Source organism: Trichechus manatus, unplaced genomic scaffold (assembly GCF_000243295.1).
Source record: "Trichechus manatus latirostris isolate Lorelei unplaced genomic scaffold, TriManLat1.0 scaffold00044, whole genome shotgun sequence".
NCBI lineage: Eukaryota > Metazoa > Chordata > Mammalia > Sirenia > Trichechidae > Trichechus > Trichechus manatus.
In genome coordinates, this window is record NW_004443980.1 from 3,960,223 (window position 1) to 3,979,722 (window position 19,500).

Consider the following 19,500-nt stretch of genomic DNA (forward strand, 5'->3'; position numbering starts at 1 on the left):
TAGATATTTATTATGGTTATGTCCTTATGGTGGGCTCTGCCTTTAATCATTATATAATGTCCTTCCTTGGGCACTGCAGGATAGAGTCTGGGGGCGGGGGGCGGTTCCAGGTGTCCACACTGGTGCCACTCAGGAGTGTGGCATTTGGTGTGTGATGCAGATGGGTAGGAGGGAAGGGAGAGGATGTGATGTGCAGAGCTAAGTGGGTGAGAGAAAGAAGAGAGATAAACAGAAGTAGAAAAAAGGGGGGAAAAAAAGGAAAATGATGGTGCGGTGGGATTCAGCAGGTGAGGCGGGCAGACCCGGAATAGCTGTGTGCTGGTGGCTCTCTCACCGAGTGGTGCAGCTTGGCCTGTCAAGAAGGGACGTGGGGTGTCGCATGGGGCTAGGTGGGCAGGAGGAAAGAAAGGAAAGAGAAACAAAAATATCCCCCCAAAACAAAAACAACAGCAACAAGAACAACAAAAATATGGTGCTGAGGGAGCTGGCCATTGGGGGTGGGGCGGAATCGGGGTGGCAGTGAGCTGGTGTCTCTCTTGCCAGTGATGCTGCACAGCCCCTCAGGCAGGGTGGAGGCAGCACAAGGCCTAGGTGGGAGGGAGAAGGAAAAGGAGAAGGAGAAAGATGAAGAAAAATAAAAAATATGGTGCTGAGGGAGCTGGCCTATGGGAGCGGCACAGACCTGGGGAGGCTGTGTGCCAGTGGCTCTCTAGCTGAGTGGTGCAACATGGCCCTTCAAGAAGGGGTGTGGATGGCTCACAGGGCTAGGTGGGTGGTAGACAGAGGAAAGGAAGGAAGGGAGACAGAGAGAAGAAAGAATAACAACAAAAATATTGCACTGGAGAAGCCAGCTGGTGGGGGTGGCGCAGACCCAGGGAAGCCATGTTCCGTTGGCTCTCTAGCTGAGCAGTGCAGCACAGCCCTTTGAGAAGGGGTTGGGATGGCACACAGGGCTAGGTGTGTGGGAGAATGGAAAGGAAGGAAGGGAGAAGGAGAGAAGAAACCAACAAAAAAACCCAAAAAAAAAATGGTGCTGAAGGAGCCGGCCAGTGGGGGTGGCACAGACCCAGGGAGGCCATGTGTCAGTGCCTCTCCAGCCAAGTGGTGCCGCACAGCCCACACAGCCCATCAAAAAGAGGCAGGGACAGCACACAGGGCTAGGTGGGTGGGAGAAGTGAAAGGAAGGAAGGGAAAGAGAGAGAAAAAAACAGAAAAAAAAAATGATGCTGAGGGAGCCAACCAGTGGAGGTGGCATGGACCTGGGGAGGCCATGCCGGTGACTCTCTAGCAGAGTGGTGCAGCACAGCCTCTCGAGAAGGGGCAGGGATGGCCCACGGCGCTCGCTGGGCAGGAGAAAGGAAAGGAAGGGCGGGAGAGAGAGAGAGAAGAAACAGAAAAAAAAATGACGTTGAGGGAGCCAGCCGGTGGGGGTGGCACAGAACCAGGGAGGCTGTGCCAGTGGCCCTCTAGCCGAGCAGTGCAGCACAGCCTGTCGAGAAGGGGCAGGGACGGCACATGGGGCTAGCTGGGCAGGAGAAAGGAAAGAAAGGGAGGGAGAGAGAGGGAAGAAACAGAAGAAGGCAAAAGAAAAATAATAATAACAAAAATTTTTTTTAAATGATCCTGAGAGAACTGGCCATTGGAGGCAGAGTGGAGCCAGGTGGCAGTGAGCTGGTGTCTCTCCGACTGAGTGTCTGTGGCCCATGGGAAAGCAGCAAGAGGCCACGTAGAGGGAAGAAGGATGGAGGATGGGAGAGCATCTATCCCTGGTTACCAGCTGCTCTGTCTCCTGTTGGGAACTCAGGGAAGTTGCCTTCCTGTACTCCCTGTCTGCAGTTCTTGGTGGCTGTAGTCCAAGATGATGAATCTGTGCCGCGTTAGCTGATAAGGGACCTCCACTCTGTGGCTCGCCTCGTTCTCTGTTCTCTGTTAGTTTCTTATTCCATTTGGTGCTTGATCAATTTCTTTATTCGTTCATTTGGCACTTAGGGTTCCAGGGTTAATGTTTGTACCTGTTTTACTTAGTTTTTTGGGTATTTGCTGCAGAAGGATGGCATGGTGCTTCTGTCTTTAGCGCCATGTTGGCTCGGCCCCTCCCAATACCCCTTCTTGATGAAAGTCCTCAACAATATTGGAATAGAAGAGAAGTTTCTCAGTATGATTCAGGACATATATGAAAAGCCAATAGCCAGCATTATACTAAATGAAAAAAGATTAAGAGCTTTCCCATTGAAATTAGGAACAAGACGAGGGTGCCTCCTCTAACCTATTCTGTTCAATATTGTATTAGATATCCTAGCTAGATCGATAAGACAAGAAAGAGAAGTAAAATTTTATTTTGGAATAGAATTTTATCTTGGAAAAGAAGAAGTAAAATTACCATATGCACATATGACATGATTCTATATATAGAAAATCTCAAAAGAATCCACAAGAAAACTTCTAGAGTTAATAGAGAAATTTAGCACAGTTGCAAGATACAGGGTCGACAAACAAAAATCATTTTGGCTTCTATACACCAGCAATGAGAAATCAGAAGGGAAATTAGGGAAACAATTCTATTTACTATAGCATCCAAGAGAATAACATACCTAGGAATAAATTTAAGCAGGGATGTGAAGGACTTATACAACGAAAATTATAAAACACTGCTGAAAGAGATTAAAGAAGACTTAAATAAATAGAAAGGTCTTCCATCTTCGTGGGTTGGAAGACATAATATTGTTAAGATGTCAGTACTACCCAAAGCGATCTATAGATCAATGCAGTCTTGATCAAAATTCTGAAACCCTTCTTTACAGAAATGGAAAAGCCAATCACCAACTTTGTATGGAATGTCAAGAGGACTCGAACAGCTAAAGCAATGTTGAAAGAGAAGAACAAAGTAGGAAGACTCACACTTCCTGGTTTTAAAACATATTATAAAGCTACAGTAATCAAAACAACCTGATACTGGTATAACAACAGACACATAGACCAATGGAATAGAATTGAGAGTGTGTCTATGCACTATCGTCAACTGATTTTTCACAAAGATGCTAAGTCCAATTCAATGGTGTAAGAAGAGTCTCTTCAGTAATTATCGAAGATTGGGAAAATTGACTTTCCACATGCAGAAAATGAAACAGGATCCATGCCACACACTATACACACAAAAAAATTCAAAATGGATTAAGGACCTAAATGGGAAAACTAAAACCATAAAATTCTTAGCAGAAAGTGCAGGGGCAAGGGTATCAGGGCTAGCTTATAACAATGGATTATCTAATATAATAACAAAAGTACAAACTGCAATAGACAAAATAAATAAATGGGACCTCATAAAAATTAAAAACTTTTGTTCATCAGAAGACTTTACCAAAAAAGTGAAAAGATAAGCTACCTACTGGGAGAATATCTTTGGAAATCATATATCCAATAAGAATCTAATAATCAAAATATATATAAAACTTTGACAACTTAACAACAAGAAGACAAATAACCCAATTATAAAATGGGCAAAGGACTTGAATAGACATTTCACCAAAGGGAACATTCAGATGGCCACCAAACACATGAAAAGATGCTCAACATCATTAGCCATCAGAGAGATGCAAATCAAAACCACAGTGAGATACAATTTCACTCCCACTAGGATGGCTAATTTCACTCCCACAAGGATGACCTTGGTGATAGAAGGGACGCCAGAGATTGTGTGATAGAATTTTGCAAAACCAATAGCTTATTCATTGGAAATACCTTTTTTCAACAACACAAATGGCAACTATACACGTGGACCTCACTGGATGGAATACACAGGAATCAAGTCTGTGGAAAGAAACAATGGAGATGCTCAATATCATCAATCAGCACAAGGCCAGGGACTGACTGTGCAACAGACCATCAATTGCTCATATGCAAGTTCAAATTGAAGCTGAAGATAATTAAAACAAGTCCACAAGAGCCAAAGTATGACCGACCTTGAGTATATCCTCCCTGAATTTAGAGACCATCTCAAGAATAGATTTGATGCATTGAACACTAATGACAATACCAGATGAGTTTGGGATGACATCAAGGACATCATACATTAAGAAAGCAAAAGGTCATTAGAAAGACAGAAAAAAAAAGACCAAAATGGATGTAGAAGAGACTCTCAAACTTGCTCTTCAAAGTAGAGTAGCTAAAGTGAACAGAAGTAATGATGAAGTAAAAGGTGAACAGAAGGTTTCAAAGGGGCGGCTTGAGAAGACAGAGTAAAGTACTGTAATGAAATGTGCAAAGACCTGAAGATAGAAAACCAGAAAGGAAGAACATGCTAAGAACTGAAGAAAAAAACTCAAGCCCTGAGTTGCAATATTGAAGGATTCTATAGGCAAAAAATTGAACGACTCAGGAAGCATCAAAAGAAGATGGAAGGAATACAGAGACTCACTGTACCAAAAAGAATTGGTCGACATTCAACCATTTCAGGAAGTAGCATATGATCAAGAACCAATGGTACTGAAGGAAAGAAGTCCAAGCTGCACTGAAGGCTTTGGTGAAAAACAGGGCTCCAGGTACTGACAGAATTTCTACAATGGAAATATTTCTACAAACAGATGCAACACTGGAAATGCTCACTCGCCTATGCCAGGAAATTTGGAAGACAGCTACCTGGCCAACCAACTGGAAGAGATTCCTGTATGTGCTGAATCCAAAAAAAAAGTGATTCCAACGGAATGTGGAAATTATTGAACAATATCATTAATATCACATGCAAGTAAAATTATGCTGAAGATAATTCAAAAACGGTTGCAGCAGTACATCGACAGGGAACTGCCAGAAATTAAAGCCAGATTGAGAAGAGGACATGGAACAAGGGATATCACTGCTGATGTTAGACGGATCTTGGCTGAAAGCAGAGAATACCAGAGAGATGTTTACCTGTGTTTTATTGACTACACAAAGGCATTGGACTGTGTGGATCATAACAAATTATGGATAACATTGTGAAGAATGAGAATTCCAGAACACTTAATTGTGTTCATATGGAACCTGTACATAGATCAAGAGGCAGTTGTTCAAACATAACAAGGGGTTACTGCTAAGTTTTAAAACAGGAAAGGTGTGTGTGCACTACACTTATTCAGTCTGTATGCTGAGCAAATAATCTGAGAAGCTGGACTCTATAAAGAAGAATGGGGCATCAGGATTGGAGGAAGACTCATTAACAGCCTGCGATATGCGGATGACACAACCTTGCTTGCTAAAAGGAAAGAGGACTTGAAACACTGATGAAGATGAAAGACTACAGCCTTCAGTATGGATTACGCCTCAACGGAAAGAAAAAAAATCTTCACAACTGGACCAATAAGCAACATCATGATAAACGGAGAAAAGATTGAAGTTGTTGTTTCATTTTACTTGGATCCACAATCAATGTCCCTGGAAGCAGCAGTCAGGAAATCAAATGACGTATTGCATTGGGCAAATGTGCTGCAGAAGTCCTCTTTAAAGTGTTAGAAAGCAAAGATGTTACCTTAAGGACTAACCCAAGCCAGGGTATTTTCAGTCACCTCATGCGCATGCGAAAGCTGGACAATGAATAAGGAAGACGGAAGAAGAATTGATGCATTTGAATTATGGTGTTGGCGAAGAACGAACAAATTTGTCTTGGAAGAAATACAGTCAGAATGCTCCTTAGAAGCGAGAATAGTCACACTTTGTCTCTCATACTTTGGACGTGTTATCAGGAAGGACCAGTCCCTGGAGAGGGACATTGTCAGTTATCTAGTGCTGCTGTAACGGAAATACCACACGTGGATAGCTTCAACAAACAGAAGTTTACTTTCTCACAGTCTAGTAGGCTAGAAGTCCAAATTCAGGTCATCAGCTCCAGAGGAAGGCTTTCTCTCTCTGTCACCTCTGGAGGAAGGTCCTTGTCATTAATCTTCCCTTGGTTGAGGAGCTTCTCAACACAGGGACCCCAGGTCCAAAGGATGCATTATGCTCCTGGTGCTTCTTCTTGGTGGTATGAGGTCCCCTGTCTCTCTGCTCGTTTCTCTCTTTTATATCTCAAAAGAGATTGACTTAAGACACAACCTAATTTTGTAGATTGAGTTCTGCCTCTTTAACACGACTGCCTATAATCCTGCCTCATTAACATAGAAGTAGGATTTACAACACAGAGGAAAATCACATCAGATGACGAAATGGTGGGCAATCACACAATATTGGGAATCATGGCCTAGCCAAGTTGACACATATTTTTGGAAGACACAGTTCAACCCATAATAGACATCATGCTTGGTTAAGTAGAGGATCAGCGAAAAAGAGAATGACCATCAAGGAGATGGATTTACACAGTGGCTGCAGTGCTGGGTTGTAACATACCAATGATTGTGAGGATGGCACAAGACTGGGCAGTACTTCGTTTTGTTATACATAGGGTTGCTATGAGTTGGAACCGACTCAAAGGCACCAAACAACAACAATAAGATGGCTAAGATAAAAGTAAAACATAAAAAAAAAGTTAGCATGGATGTGGGGAAACTGGAACCATTATCCATTGCTGTTGGGAATGCAAAATGGTACAGCTGTTGTGGAAAACAGTGTGGTGGTTCCTAAAAAAACTAAAAATGGAACTACCGTATGACTCAGCAATTCCACTGCTAGGTATATATCCAAAAGACATGAAAGCAGAGACTCAAACAGATATTTGTATACCAATATTCATTGCAGCACTATTCACAATAGGCAAAATGTGGAAACAAACTGAATTCCCATCAAGGGGTGAACAAATAAACAAAATATGGTATATACATACAGTGGAATACTACTCAGCCAGTAAGAGAAATGAGGTTTTGATATATGCTACAGTATGGGTGGAGCTTGAAGATATGCTGAGTGAAATAAGTTGATCACAAATGGACAAATACTGTATGTCCTCACTTATAGAAAAAGACAAGAACAGGCAAATGTTTGGAGAACAAAGTTTATTAGTGGTTGCCAGGGGTGGAGGGGAGGGGGAAAGGGAGTTTTCTTGCTTATGGAGTACTGTCGGTTTTTGGTGATGGAAGTATTGCATTGATTAAGGGTAGAGTTGCACAGCTGATTAAGTACTATCAATAGGTTTTACGTCTGTAAAAAGCTGAATTGGCAAAAATGTGGTAAATATATTTACAACAATGACCAAAAAAAAAAGTAGCTGCTGAGGCTGCTTATGTACAACCAAATACCTCATGAGATTTAGTTCCTTGATTTGGAGGTTTAGCATCATGGTTTCATGGTACATCCCAGTTAATTGGCCTAATAACGTGTTTAGTGCTTCTGTTCTACCTCCTACTTTGTTGCGTATTGCCTGGGGTATTAAAAGCTTGCAAGCAGCCATCCAAGACAGGACAATTGCTCTCTATTTGCCTGGAGCAACAGAGGAAGTAGGAGAGTCAGGAATAGGAGGAGGAAATGGAATGCGTGGCTAACTGCCTCCGTGAACTACTGCCTCCTTTGCCATGAAACCAGAAGAACTAGATGGTGCCTGGCTACCACTACTGACCAATCTGACTGGGTGCACAATAGATGATCCTGGTTTGAATGGGAGAAAAATGAAGAACAAAACTCAAATTCTTAAAAATGGCCAGACTAACTGGACCACCCGAGACCAGAGGACTCCCTGAGACTGTTGCCCTGAGAGACTCATTAAACCTTGAACCAAAACTATCCCTTGAGATCACCTTTTAACAGAAAAGCAAAGTGACACACAGAATGAAGTATATTACCTGTTAGATTAGTGCTCTACTAAAAAAAGCTCTGTACAAGTGCAATGGAGCCCTGGTTGCTCAATGGTTAAGAGCTCGGCTTCTGACCCAAAGGTTTCTGGTTCAAATCCACCAGCCGCTCCTTGGAAACCCTATGGGGCAGTTCTACTCTGTCCTATAGGGTTGCTGTGAGTCGGAATTGACTCGACAGCAATGAGTTTGATTTTTCTGGTTTATGAGTCCAGTAGATCAACCTTTAATCCAAAGCAAAGTTGAGAAGATAAGGGGTCAAGGAAACCAGAGTACTGGAAAGGGAATAACTAGAACACACTAATGAGAACGTTGACACAATGTGAAAAATGTAACTAATGTCATTGACCAATTTGTATGGAAAGTGTCAAAGGGAAACCTAACTGGCTGTGTAAACTTTCACCAAAAACACTGATATATTATTAAAACCAACACACAGTAGTTTAACTAACTGGTAAAGAATGTCTGCCTTGAGCATTGTGCTCTTTTACGATCTGTCTCTATGGGATCAAATTGACAATAGCAACTGGAACAATTAGATAGGAAGCTTAGGGCACAGTGAGTTTATGTTAATGGGGGAGGAACAACTTGGAAAAAGAGGGTGAGAATAATTGCACAACTTGAAGAATGTAGTCAGTATCATTGAACTGTGCATGTAGAAATTGTTGAATTGGTGTATGTTCTGCTGTATATATTCTCAACTACAACAAAACTAAAATAAATTATTTTAAAAAAATAAAAAGAAAATCCTATGAAGCACAGTTTTACTCTGGCATACATGGGGTCACCATGAGTCAGAGTCAACTTGACTTGGCAGTTGGTTATACGAACATATCTATTTCCAAGGTCCAGCTATATAGTTCTCCTGTGGGTCACACCCCATGGGGTTGTGTGGGGTGCTTTGCTTTGAGAGCCCTGACCGGGGTGTGGGCGCAGGGAATGGTGCCCATAGAACTCACTGTTCCTGTGCCACCGTTCTGTGGTGGTGACGCAAAATTAGGGTGTGTTTTTGTGTTCTTTCTAGGAAGGCGCTTTTGTCTACTTGGCAGTTGTAGGAAACGTGGCAGATTCGGATGGCTTGCTTGCTTCATTGTGTAAGTAATTAAAAATGTTTGCACTTGAAATGTTTGAGGAGATGAATTGCAAGTGTCGCCGTCAGTTAAATGTGTGTCTGTACCACATTCTGTATGATTCCATTTATATGTCTAGAATGTCTAGAATAGACACATCTTTAGAACAGAAAGTAGCAGTTGTCTAGGACTGGGGGAGGAGTCCTTGGGGTGCAAACAGTTAACAGGTTAAGGCACTTGGCTGCTAACCAAAAGGTTGGAAGTTCGAGTCTACCCTGCATTGCCTTGGAAGAAAGACCTGGTGATCCACTTCTGAAAAATCAGCCATTAGAAACCCTATGGAACACAGTTCTATCCTTACACACGGGGTCGCCATGAGTCAGAATCGACTGGATGGCAACGGTACTGGTAGGCCTGGGGGGTTGGGGAAAATGGGAAGTGACTGCTAATGGGTATAGATTTCTTTTAGGAGTGATGAAAATATTCTAAAATTAGATTGTGGTGATGATTCCGCAACTCTGTGAATATACTAACAACCGTTGAATTGTACACTAAGTGGGGGAAGTGTATAGTATCGGAATTATATCTCAGTAAGCCTGTTATATATGTATATATATATATATAATCTGTCTGTAGTGAGTGCAGTTTGAAGGGCTTGTAGTATTTAAACTGAGTATTTTTCATGCTTTTAATATCAACTTATTAAAAAATTGTAAGTATATATCTGTAATCTGTAGATAATTTCCAAAATCTTCCTGCTCTACAGAGATACAAATTGGCTTACAAAATTTCCTCCATCTTCTTCATGCTCACTTTAAATCAGTCCACATTCAGCCAGTTAGTATTAACTACCCACCACATACTGTGTCGATGCTGGCAAATAAATGAGCCCTGCAGCAGGGTCTTTTGCCACTTTTATAAAATGGTCTTGCTCAGGAGAGCTTGTTTTATATCTTGTACCTGAAAGTCTCCCTTGTTTATCTCGTTTCTTTCATAATCCTGAGATCCTCTCTCCAGCCAGGCTCAGTGTGGGGATGCCTCTTGACCACCACCAGTTACCAGTGGCTGTCTGTTGACTAACTCATGGCAACCCCACGTGTGTCAGAGTAGAACTGTGCTCCGTAGGGTTTTCAGTGGCCACTTTTTTCAGAAGTAGAACACTAGGACTTTCTACCAAGGTGCCTTTGGGTAGACTCAAACTTCCAACCTTTCTGTTAGCAGCTGAGCGCGTTAACCGTTGTCACCAAGAGACTCCACTAGTGTTAGGGAAAATCTTCTAGAGAATTGAGTCAGCTGCAGTCAGTGCTTCTAAAAACAAAACGTGTGTCATCTTTGATGCCTCCCGAGCCCCCGTCAGTAGCCACTCAGGGAGTCCGAGCCCTTGAGGCTGGAGTCAGGCCACTTGGGTTTCGGAGGATGAGCTAAATGCAGCTGTGCAACTTTTTGGTGAGCAGGTCAAGTTCATCTTTGTGTGCCAGTTGCTGGCGAGCCCCCAAGGCCGAAGGACCCAGCCTCAGTCGGGTCCTCCCTAGTGAGTTTCCTGCCCCATCCCCTTTGTCCGAGGCTGTGCTGAAGCCTCCTGCCCTGACCCCTGCCTAGCATGAGACAGTGAAGAGCCCAGGTTTGGCTCAGTCCCACCAAATGAGAATGTCTCTTGTGGTCTTTATAAATCACCTTCTCATTTACATTTTCACCTTAAAGAAGCGAAAACTCATTTAATGGAGGTGTCCTTTATCTTCCTGAAAGTGAAAATCTGATAGATAATGTAAAGTGGTGCTTCTCAGTCTTTAAAGTACATGAATCACCCGGGAGCTTCTTAAAATGCACATTCTGATTCAGGTCTGGGGCAGGCCCCCCAGATATTGCTCTATGGACCGCCTTTGATTCTCCAGGACGCAGAGCCAGGCTGTGAACATTCCAAAAACTCAAAACCTATTGCTGTGGAGTCGAATCCGACTCATGGCGGCCCCATGTGTTACAGAGCAGAGCTGCTGCATAGGGTTTTCTTGGCTGTAATCTTTATGGAAGCAGATCGCCAGGCCTTTCTTTTGCAGCACTGCTGGGTGGTTTGAACCACCATCCTTTCAGTTGGTAGATGAGCGCAGCCCGTTTGCCCCACCAAAGGGACCTTGCTGTGAACATTAAAAAAAAACCAAACCCGTTGCTGTCAAGTCGATTCCGACTCAGTCAGGCAGACCTTTATCACCAGTCTCCATGCAAGAAGCCGTGGTGGTGCAGTGGTTAAGCACTCAGCTGCTCCATGGGAGAAAAGACCTGGTGACCTGTTCCCGTAAATATTACAGCCTAGGAAACCCTATGGGCAGTTCTACTGTGCCCTATAGGGTCACTATGAGTTGGAATTGACTCGCCAGCACACCACAAGAGCAACAACGATCTCCGTGCTCCACAGTAAATGGCACAAGGGTGGCTCGTGTAGTGGAAGCCTGCCAGAGCCCTTACTTTCCATCTGTTCCCTCTAAACCTCTGCCTAAGCCTGCTCATCAGTCACCAAGAAATGATAGTAACCTCGTCATCAGGCTTTTCAGTGCTTCTGCTTGCCCTTTAGTTCTTTAGGTGTTTAACAAGGAGATGGTCAGAAGTTAATCAGTGGATCACCATGCCCCCCCCCCCACTGGCTTCTATAGCTTTGATGAATTGCCTGCCATTTCAGACACACCATGCTCTCTTAGCTCTAGGCCTTTGCACATGCTCCTCTGAGTTTCAGAGTCGCCTCTTCCAGGAAGTCTTCCCTGATGTACCTAAACCAAAAACCAAACCTGTTGCCATCAAGACAGTTCTAATTCATAACAGCCCTACAGGACAGAGTAGAACTGCCCCATAGGGTTTCTTAGGCTGTAATCTTTATGGAAGCAGACTGCTACTTCTTTCTCTTGTGGAGCAGCCGGTAGGTTCAAACTGCCAACCTTTTGGTTAGCAGCCAAGCACTTAACCACTGTGCCGCCAAGGCTCCTTCTGATCCCCCTAGTCTAGTTTAAGTACTACTGCCTCCACGCCCCGTGCTCTGTGACCATCATCACAGCATTTATGCCACGGTTAGAGCTCATAGGCTGTGGGCCACTTGCGGCCGACTCTGTGTCCTAGTCAGCGCTGCAGTCTCCAGGCCTAGCACAGAGCCTTGTGATGCCCAAAAAAGATTTGTTGAATTAAACAATGAATGAATGGAGTTATACATGTATGTATTTTAATGTCTAAATACCTAATAATTCCTTTATTCCTAAATCATTGACATTTTACCAGGTGGTATTTTCTTAGATATTGGATGCACTAGCTGGTATATTTCACCTATCATATGTGTGTTTATAGTTAGGGGAAACGAACATTTATTTTCAATATTACATGTTTTCTAGTTAGTGTGGTTACGTGAGAGCACTGTGGACAGTTGGGTGAGGACCGGCCGTACGGCGGTGCCGGGCCTGCTGTTTGTTTCCGGCCCTTCTCAGACTCTCCTCTCAGTGTGTCTTGTGTGCTAGCTCAGTAAATGGCTGTCCTGTTTATTGGCTGTTCTTTCTCTCAGGGCAAACTTTTCTTTAGAAACTTTGCCCATGACCCCAAGGGATCCCTCCTCTGGCCATTCTGAGACTGGAGCTTTGTGCTGCTCAGACCAACAAGATAACACAGCTAATTTCTGACCACTCATACCTTTTCCAGATCATGTGCGAACCAGTTTTAAAGGGAGAGAAGAGATGGGACTTTGGTTTCTTTCTCTAATCATTTGAGAAAAAAGAAAGAAAGAAGGGAGAAGAACAGCCTAACTAGTGAATGGCCCTCAGTCAAGTTCTAAAAAGACTTTCTGACCTCATGGAGCTTTCTAGAAGAAACCAGTCTGATAAAGAGTCATAACATAGGGTGTGTTTGCTCTGCGTCAGCACAACTGAGTTTTGTGTGGTGGCTATTGTTAGTGAATCCCCTGTCCCCACAGCAGCCTGAAACACCACCCCTTTGTCCACTTAGATTCACCCTACAGTCCAGGCCGTATCATCTCCCTCATCTCCCGCTGCCTCCTCCGCACTCAGCTTCTCTTCAGTTATCAAGACACATGTGTTTCTTATAAATATTTCCTTAATAACAATTTTTCCACATCTAAATTGTGTTTATAGACATTATATTGAAATTTTGAAGTAAGGACTTACAACGTATTTACTGGGAAAATTATGAAAGATTGTCTTTGCAAAATCGGACTGTGTTGCATTAGCTTAGAATCCCACTAGTTATCATAAAAGGGAAGGTGTGAAGAGGATACATATGTGAAAGCACTTTGGAAACTGTACACTATTTAACAAGTATAACGTGATGCTGTTACTGCTTGTGTCAGGTGGTAAATGCATTTAGTCTCCGGGTTTTTCTCACCTTCCGCAAAGGCATCGTGAGGAATGTAGACAGTGGCAGCTCTTTCCATCTCCTTAGGGGGAAAAAGGCCATTTCCACTGACTGTCATAGAAATGATTGGCGGGTGAGTAAGAAAATGTATTTTGTTTTTAGGGAAAGAATATGGCAAAGCTGATGCAAGATGGCTTTATTTTGACCCGAACCTTGTGGCTGTGGAACTTCTGACAGTTTTCCTGGATGGGTCTCTGGCGTTGTTCCTCGTTTATGCCATAGTCAAGGAGAAATATTATCGGTAATGCCCATCTCCTGTCATGTCAAAGGGAGAAACAACTACTGCCCTGACACTAAGTGACATTTGGAGTAGGTTGTGACTACATTTATTTGTTAGATAAAAAGTAGAGTAGAAAATGAGAATTATTTGATATTAGTAAGGGTCATGGCACCACCAGGATAATTTTAACTGATCAAAATCTAAAAAAATACGAGGAACGGGATTTTAGTAATAACCCCACCCATTGCCGTTGAATTGATTCCAACTGACAGCAACCCTATAGGACAGGGTAGAACTTCCCCATAGGGTTTCCAAGGCCGTAACCTTTATGGAAGCAGACTGCTACATCTTTCTCCCACGGAGCGGCTGTTGGGTTCAAACCACCGACCTTTCGGTAAGTAGCCGGATGTTTTAACCACTGTGCCACCAGGGCTTCTTTAGTAATAACAGTGCTGGATAATTTGGCAGCAAGGAGTCCCTGGGTGGTGCAAACATTTAATGTACTTGGCTGCTAACCAAAGGTTGGAGGTTCAAGTCCACCCACAGATGCCTTGGAAGAAAGGCCTGGCAATCTACATCCCAAAAATAAGCCATTGAAAACCCTATGGGCTGTGATTCTACCCTGATGCATTTGGGGTCACCATGAGTCAGAGTCAGCTTGATGGCAACTGGTGGTGGATTTTAGAGAATAAAAGAGCAGTATTTCCAACCTTTTTTCCTAAAAAATAGCTCTAGAAAACTTCTGTTCCACTTAGCACAAAGTAAATGCTCTAGAAAGGGCAGTGTTGCTTCTCCAAGGAAACCACGGGTCTTCATGGGTTAAATTGACCTACCCCAGTGGGAGCACCACCAGGAGCCCCGAGGTCCAACTTCAGAGAGGTTTTCTGTAGTGAGATGGTGTTGATGCTGCCATTAAAGAAAAGATGTCATGATTCAGGGTGCAAAGCCATGCCGGGCCGGCTGTCTCATCTCTTGTTTCTTTCTCCCTAACAGGCATTTCATACAGATTACCCTGTGCGTGTGTGAGCTATATGGCGGGTGGATGACCTTCTCCCCAGAATGGTTTATGGGAAGTCCCAGCCTCAACACCAGCAATTGGCTCTACTTTTGGGTATATCTGGTATTTTTTAATGGTGTGTGGGTTCTGGTGCCAGGACTGTTACTTTGTCAGTCATGGATAGAACTCAAGAAAATGCATCACAAGGAAACCCGTTCAGGGAAAAAGTTTCGGTGAATTTTCAAAACCATAAACACTATTACCTTGCTTTGTGAGCCAGAATGAATCTAGCCTTTTTGTTTGGCCAAAATGTAGTACATTCCAGTTTGTACTTTCTTTTTATATTGTTCCTGAACAACCTATTTCAAATTGATTGTAAGGTGGCAAGATTTTACATTTTTTTTTCCAATTAAATCAGAATCTAGGGGGGAAGTCATCCATTTTAATTTGTAATAATAACAACACATTTAATTGTGCATGTTTATGGCTGTCATTAATTGTTCTATATTAATAAAGCCAATTTATTCTACAATACTCTAGAGACTGTTATTTTAATCTTTTATTCCAAACAACATGTTGTTGCTTCATCTTTTAATCTTCTCACTAGACTTTTGGTTTCCAAAATGAGATCAGAAGTAAAATAAATGATTGTGTTTTACATTTGTACTTTTTCATCTTTGTGAACGCAGCAAAAATGATAATAGTAGGAACTTGTGAGTAAGCTAATCCTCATGGGTAAACATTTCAGTTTCATACAGCGGATGATTGATTTATAGCTGTCCTTTTCCAAGGAGGAGGAGTTGAGAAACCTTACAGGAATACACAGCACATATGATAAAAAAGTAAATCAGGAAGTAGGAACACAGGGAAAATAAGGGTGAGAAATAATAAGATAAAGGTAAAGTTAATATGTAAAATGTACACCGTTTGTGTTTGAAGCACAAATTTGGCACTACCTTCAGTACCAAGAGGGAACCATGACCAAACTGTGTTTCATAAAACACTAGTTTGGGGACATGATTATAGCAGCTCTGTGGCGGTTGAGAAGCCCTGGTGGCGCAGTGGTTAAGAGCTTGGCTGCTAACAGAAGGTCAGCAGTTCAAATCCACCAACCACTCCTTGGAAACCCTATAGGGCAGTTCTACTCTGTCCATAGGGTAACTATGAGTCTGAATCGACTAGACAGCAGTGGGAACCGGGATGGGGGTTGGGGAGGAGGTACTCACATTAACTTGTTCAATACTTGCTGTCTTAGTTATCTAGTTGTCTAGTGCTGCCACAAGTGGATGGCTTTAACAAACTGAAGGTTACTGTCTCACAGTCTAGAAAGCTAGAAGTCCGAATTCAGGGTGCCAACTCCAGGGGAAGGCTTTCTCTCTGTCGGCTCTGGAGGAAGGTCCTTGTCATTGATCTTCTCCTGCTTCTAGGAGCTTCTCAGCGCAGGGACCCCGAGTCCAAAGGACATGCTCTGCTCCTGGCACTACTTTCTTGGTGGCATGAGGTCCCCCGTCTGTTTGCTCACTTCTCTCTTTTATGTCTGAAAAGAGATTGACTCAAGATACAACCTAATCTTGTAGATTGAGTTCTGCCTCATTAACATAACTGCCTCTAATCCTGCCTCGTTAACATCATAGAGGTAGGATCTACAACACATCGGAAAATCATATCAGATGATGAAATGGTGGACAATCACACCATACTGGGAATCCTGGACTAGTCAAGTTGACACACATTTTTGTGGGACACAGTTCAATCCATGACACTTGCTGTCTTAGTCATCTCGTGCTGCTGTAACAGAAATACCACAAGTGGATGGCTTTAACAAAGAGAAGTTTATTCTCTCAAGACCTGTAGACTACAAGTCCAAATTCACAGCATCAGCTCCAAGGGAATGCTTTCTCTGTCGGTTCTGGAGAAAGGTCCATGTCATCAATCTTCCCTTGGTCTGGGAGCTTCTCTGCGCAGGAGCCTCAGGTCCAAAGGATGTGCTCTGCTCCTGGTGCTGCTTTCTTGGTGGTATGAGGTTCCCATGTGTCTCTGCTTGCTTATCTCTTTTATATCTCAAAAGAGATTGGCTTAAGACACTATCTAATCTTATAGACCTCATCAGTATAACTGCCGCTAATCCATTTTATTACATCATAGTTATAGAGTTTACAACACATAAGGAAATCACATCAGATTACAAAATGGTACACAATCATACAATACTGGGAATCATGACCCAGCCAAGTTGACAGGTATTTTTGGGGGATACAATTCAAATACATGACACTTGCCTTTGACTATAAACTCACAGATATATGTATATCTGGCACTGGGTTTATGACAAGGGTGCCATTACAGAACAATCAGGGGTGGTCTTTTCAATGAATGGGGCCAGACCAATTGCATATCCATGTGGAAAAAAATGAATCTTGACCCTTATTACATCACATACAGTAATAGATTCCAGCTGGATTGTGATCTAAACAGCAAAAACCAAACAGTAAAACTTCAAGAAGAAACCATAGGAGAATACATTTCTTCAGCAGGACACAAAAAGCACCAACTGTGAAGGACAAGATTAATAATAAGTTTGACTACATTAAAAGTAAGTACTTCCCTTCATCAAAAGCCACTGTTAAGAGAGTGGAAAGGGAAGCCACAGATTAGAAGATATTTTCAGGACATATAACTGTCAAGACTCATCCCAAATAAAGAATTTCTGTAAATCAATTAGAAAAAGACAGGCAATCTAATAGAAAAGTTGACAACATATTTGAATAAACACTTCACAAAATATACAAATGGCCATTATCAGAGAAATGCTAACTAAAGCCACAATAAGATATTACAACTACCAGAATGGCTAAAAATAAAAATACTGACCCTTCCGAGGGTTGGTGAAGATGTGGAGCAACTGGAACTCTTATACACTAGTGATGGAAGTATAAAGTGGAAAACTTTTGAAATAATTATTAAAACTGAACATGTACATACCTTATAAACCAGTAATTTAACTCCTAGGTGTTTAACTCATAGAAATACCTAGTAAGTACACTGTAATGGCAGCATTATTCATAATAACCAAGAACTGGAAACAACCTAAGTCAGTAAATTGTGGTGTACACGTTTTTGGACTACTTTGGGTGGCACAAACAGTTTGTGCTTGGCTACTAACAAAAAGGTTGGCAGTTCAAATCCTAACAGCGGCACTGCAGAAGAAAGGTCTGGTAATCTACTTCCATAAGATTACAGCCATTGAAAACCCTATGGAGTGCAGTTTACTCTGATCCACATGGAGTTGCCAGGAATTGGAACTGACTTGACGGCAATGGGTTTGGTTTTTCTGGTATACAGCAATGAAAATGAACAAACTACTGCTACTCATAACAACATGGATGAATTTCACAGACATAATAATAAATGAAAGAAGCCAGACCAAAAGAATACCTACTATATGATTCCATTTATATAAAATTCAAAAACAGACAAAAATAATCTATGGTGTTAGAAATCAGGGTAGAGGTTGCCTTTGGGGAAGAGGGTGGGTGTAGGGACAAGGAGAGATCAGAAGGAGGCTTCTGAGATGCCAGTAATGTTCTATTTTTCTTATTTGGGTGGTAGTTATAATTTATGATAATTCATTCAACTGTACACTTATGAGTTGTGAACTTCTCTGTGTATATGTTTGTTCTGGGTTGAGCTATCTCCCTGAAGAGAGAATATAGTGAAGTGTTAATTCCTGGTAACTGTGACTATGACTGTGTTGGAAATAGAGTCTTTACGATGTTATTAACGTGAGGCCATACTGGGGTAGGGTGGGTCCTAATCCAGTCTGAGTGGTGTCCTATAGAAGAGGAAAAGAGACACAGAGACACACAAAAAAGGAAGAGTGTCATGTGGAGATGGAGGCAGAGATTGGACTGATGGCTCTATAAGCCAAGGAATGCCAAGGATTGCCAGGAACCACCAGAAGCTGGAAGAGACAAGGAAGGCTCTAGAGCCTTCAGAGAAAGCATGGCCCTGCTGACCTCTTGATTTCAGACTTCTAGCCTCCAGAACTGTGAGACAATAAATTTCTGTTGTTGTAAGCCATCCAGTTTGTGGTATTTTTTACAGCAGTCTTGGAAACAAATACAATGTTAAGCTCCAATTTTAAAAGTTTATTTTAAAAAAAAAAATGCTAGTAGGAAGACCTGAAAACAGTCTAGGATGGGTCCTAGTCAAAAGGAGTCTGTATCCATGGCAAAGACTCAGAGTCAGTACAACTCGGGCATCTCTTAAAGTTCTGGGTTGGCCGAAGGCGGTCTGCCAGAGGGAAAGCTTGCGAAGCCTTTCCTCGAGGGGACTACACGGCATGTGTCCTGTACTTGGCACTCAGCTGACGTGGTTCATCCGGTAAACTGAGAGCAGAAAAAACTGGACGGGCTGCATATCCTGTGGGCATTCCTGAAAATGTGTTTTCTGTCAGCCGAATTCTTGCTATGTATTGAATGGGAAAGAAATGGAGGTTACAGACCGACAGGAACTTGGAGTACAGATACACTCTGCTGCCAAATGAGGACAGATCTGAGTCTTTCACCAGTTAACTGAGTCAGAAGAAGTATTGGTATCCACTTAGGAAAGTTAAGGAGCCTAAAATGTCGCTGTGAACTGAAGCCCGTCTTCCCGTTACAGGGAGGTGGCAGCAAAGTGAGATATTTAATACTGTATTTCATTGATTCTAAGATACGTTTTTTCACTTTTTAAAAATTGGGATGCATTTTACGGTTCATGTGTCATATTTTAATTGTCAGCATTTCTTCTTTCAGACAATACGATGGGTCATATGATTGGCATCTTACATTCGATTAAATAAGTCACTGCATTAAGTGTTGTTCCCCCGTCAAGCCTCTCAGTCCTGGGTGGTGCAAACAGTTAACGCACTCGGCTGCTAACCAAAAGGTTGGAGGTTCAAGTCCACCCGGAGGTGCCTCAGAGGAAAGACCTAGAGATCTCCTTCCAAAAAATCAGCCATTGAAAACCCTATGGAGCACAGTTCTACTCAGACACACATGGGGTTGCCGTGAGTTAGAATGGACT

General features: G+C 42.5%; 1 protein-coding gene across 1 annotated transcript in view; it reads left to right on the forward strand.

Annotated features, from left to right (window-relative positions):
* EBPL (EBP like) overlaps window positions 1-14,962 on the forward strand; it is a 45,002-nt gene extending 30,040 nt beyond the window's left edge. Inside the window, exons 2-4 of the mRNA XM_023731534.1 lie at window positions 8,773-8,842; window positions 13,319-13,457; window positions 14,430-14,962. Of these exons, the coding sequence (XP_023587302.1) occupies window positions 8,773-8,842; window positions 13,319-13,457; window positions 14,430-14,670 (450 nt within the window). The 3' untranslated portion in view covers window positions 14,671-14,962. The remainder of the gene's footprint in view (window positions 1-8,772; window positions 8,843-13,318; window positions 13,458-14,429) is intronic.
* Window positions 14,963-19,500: the final 4,538 nt, after the last annotated feature.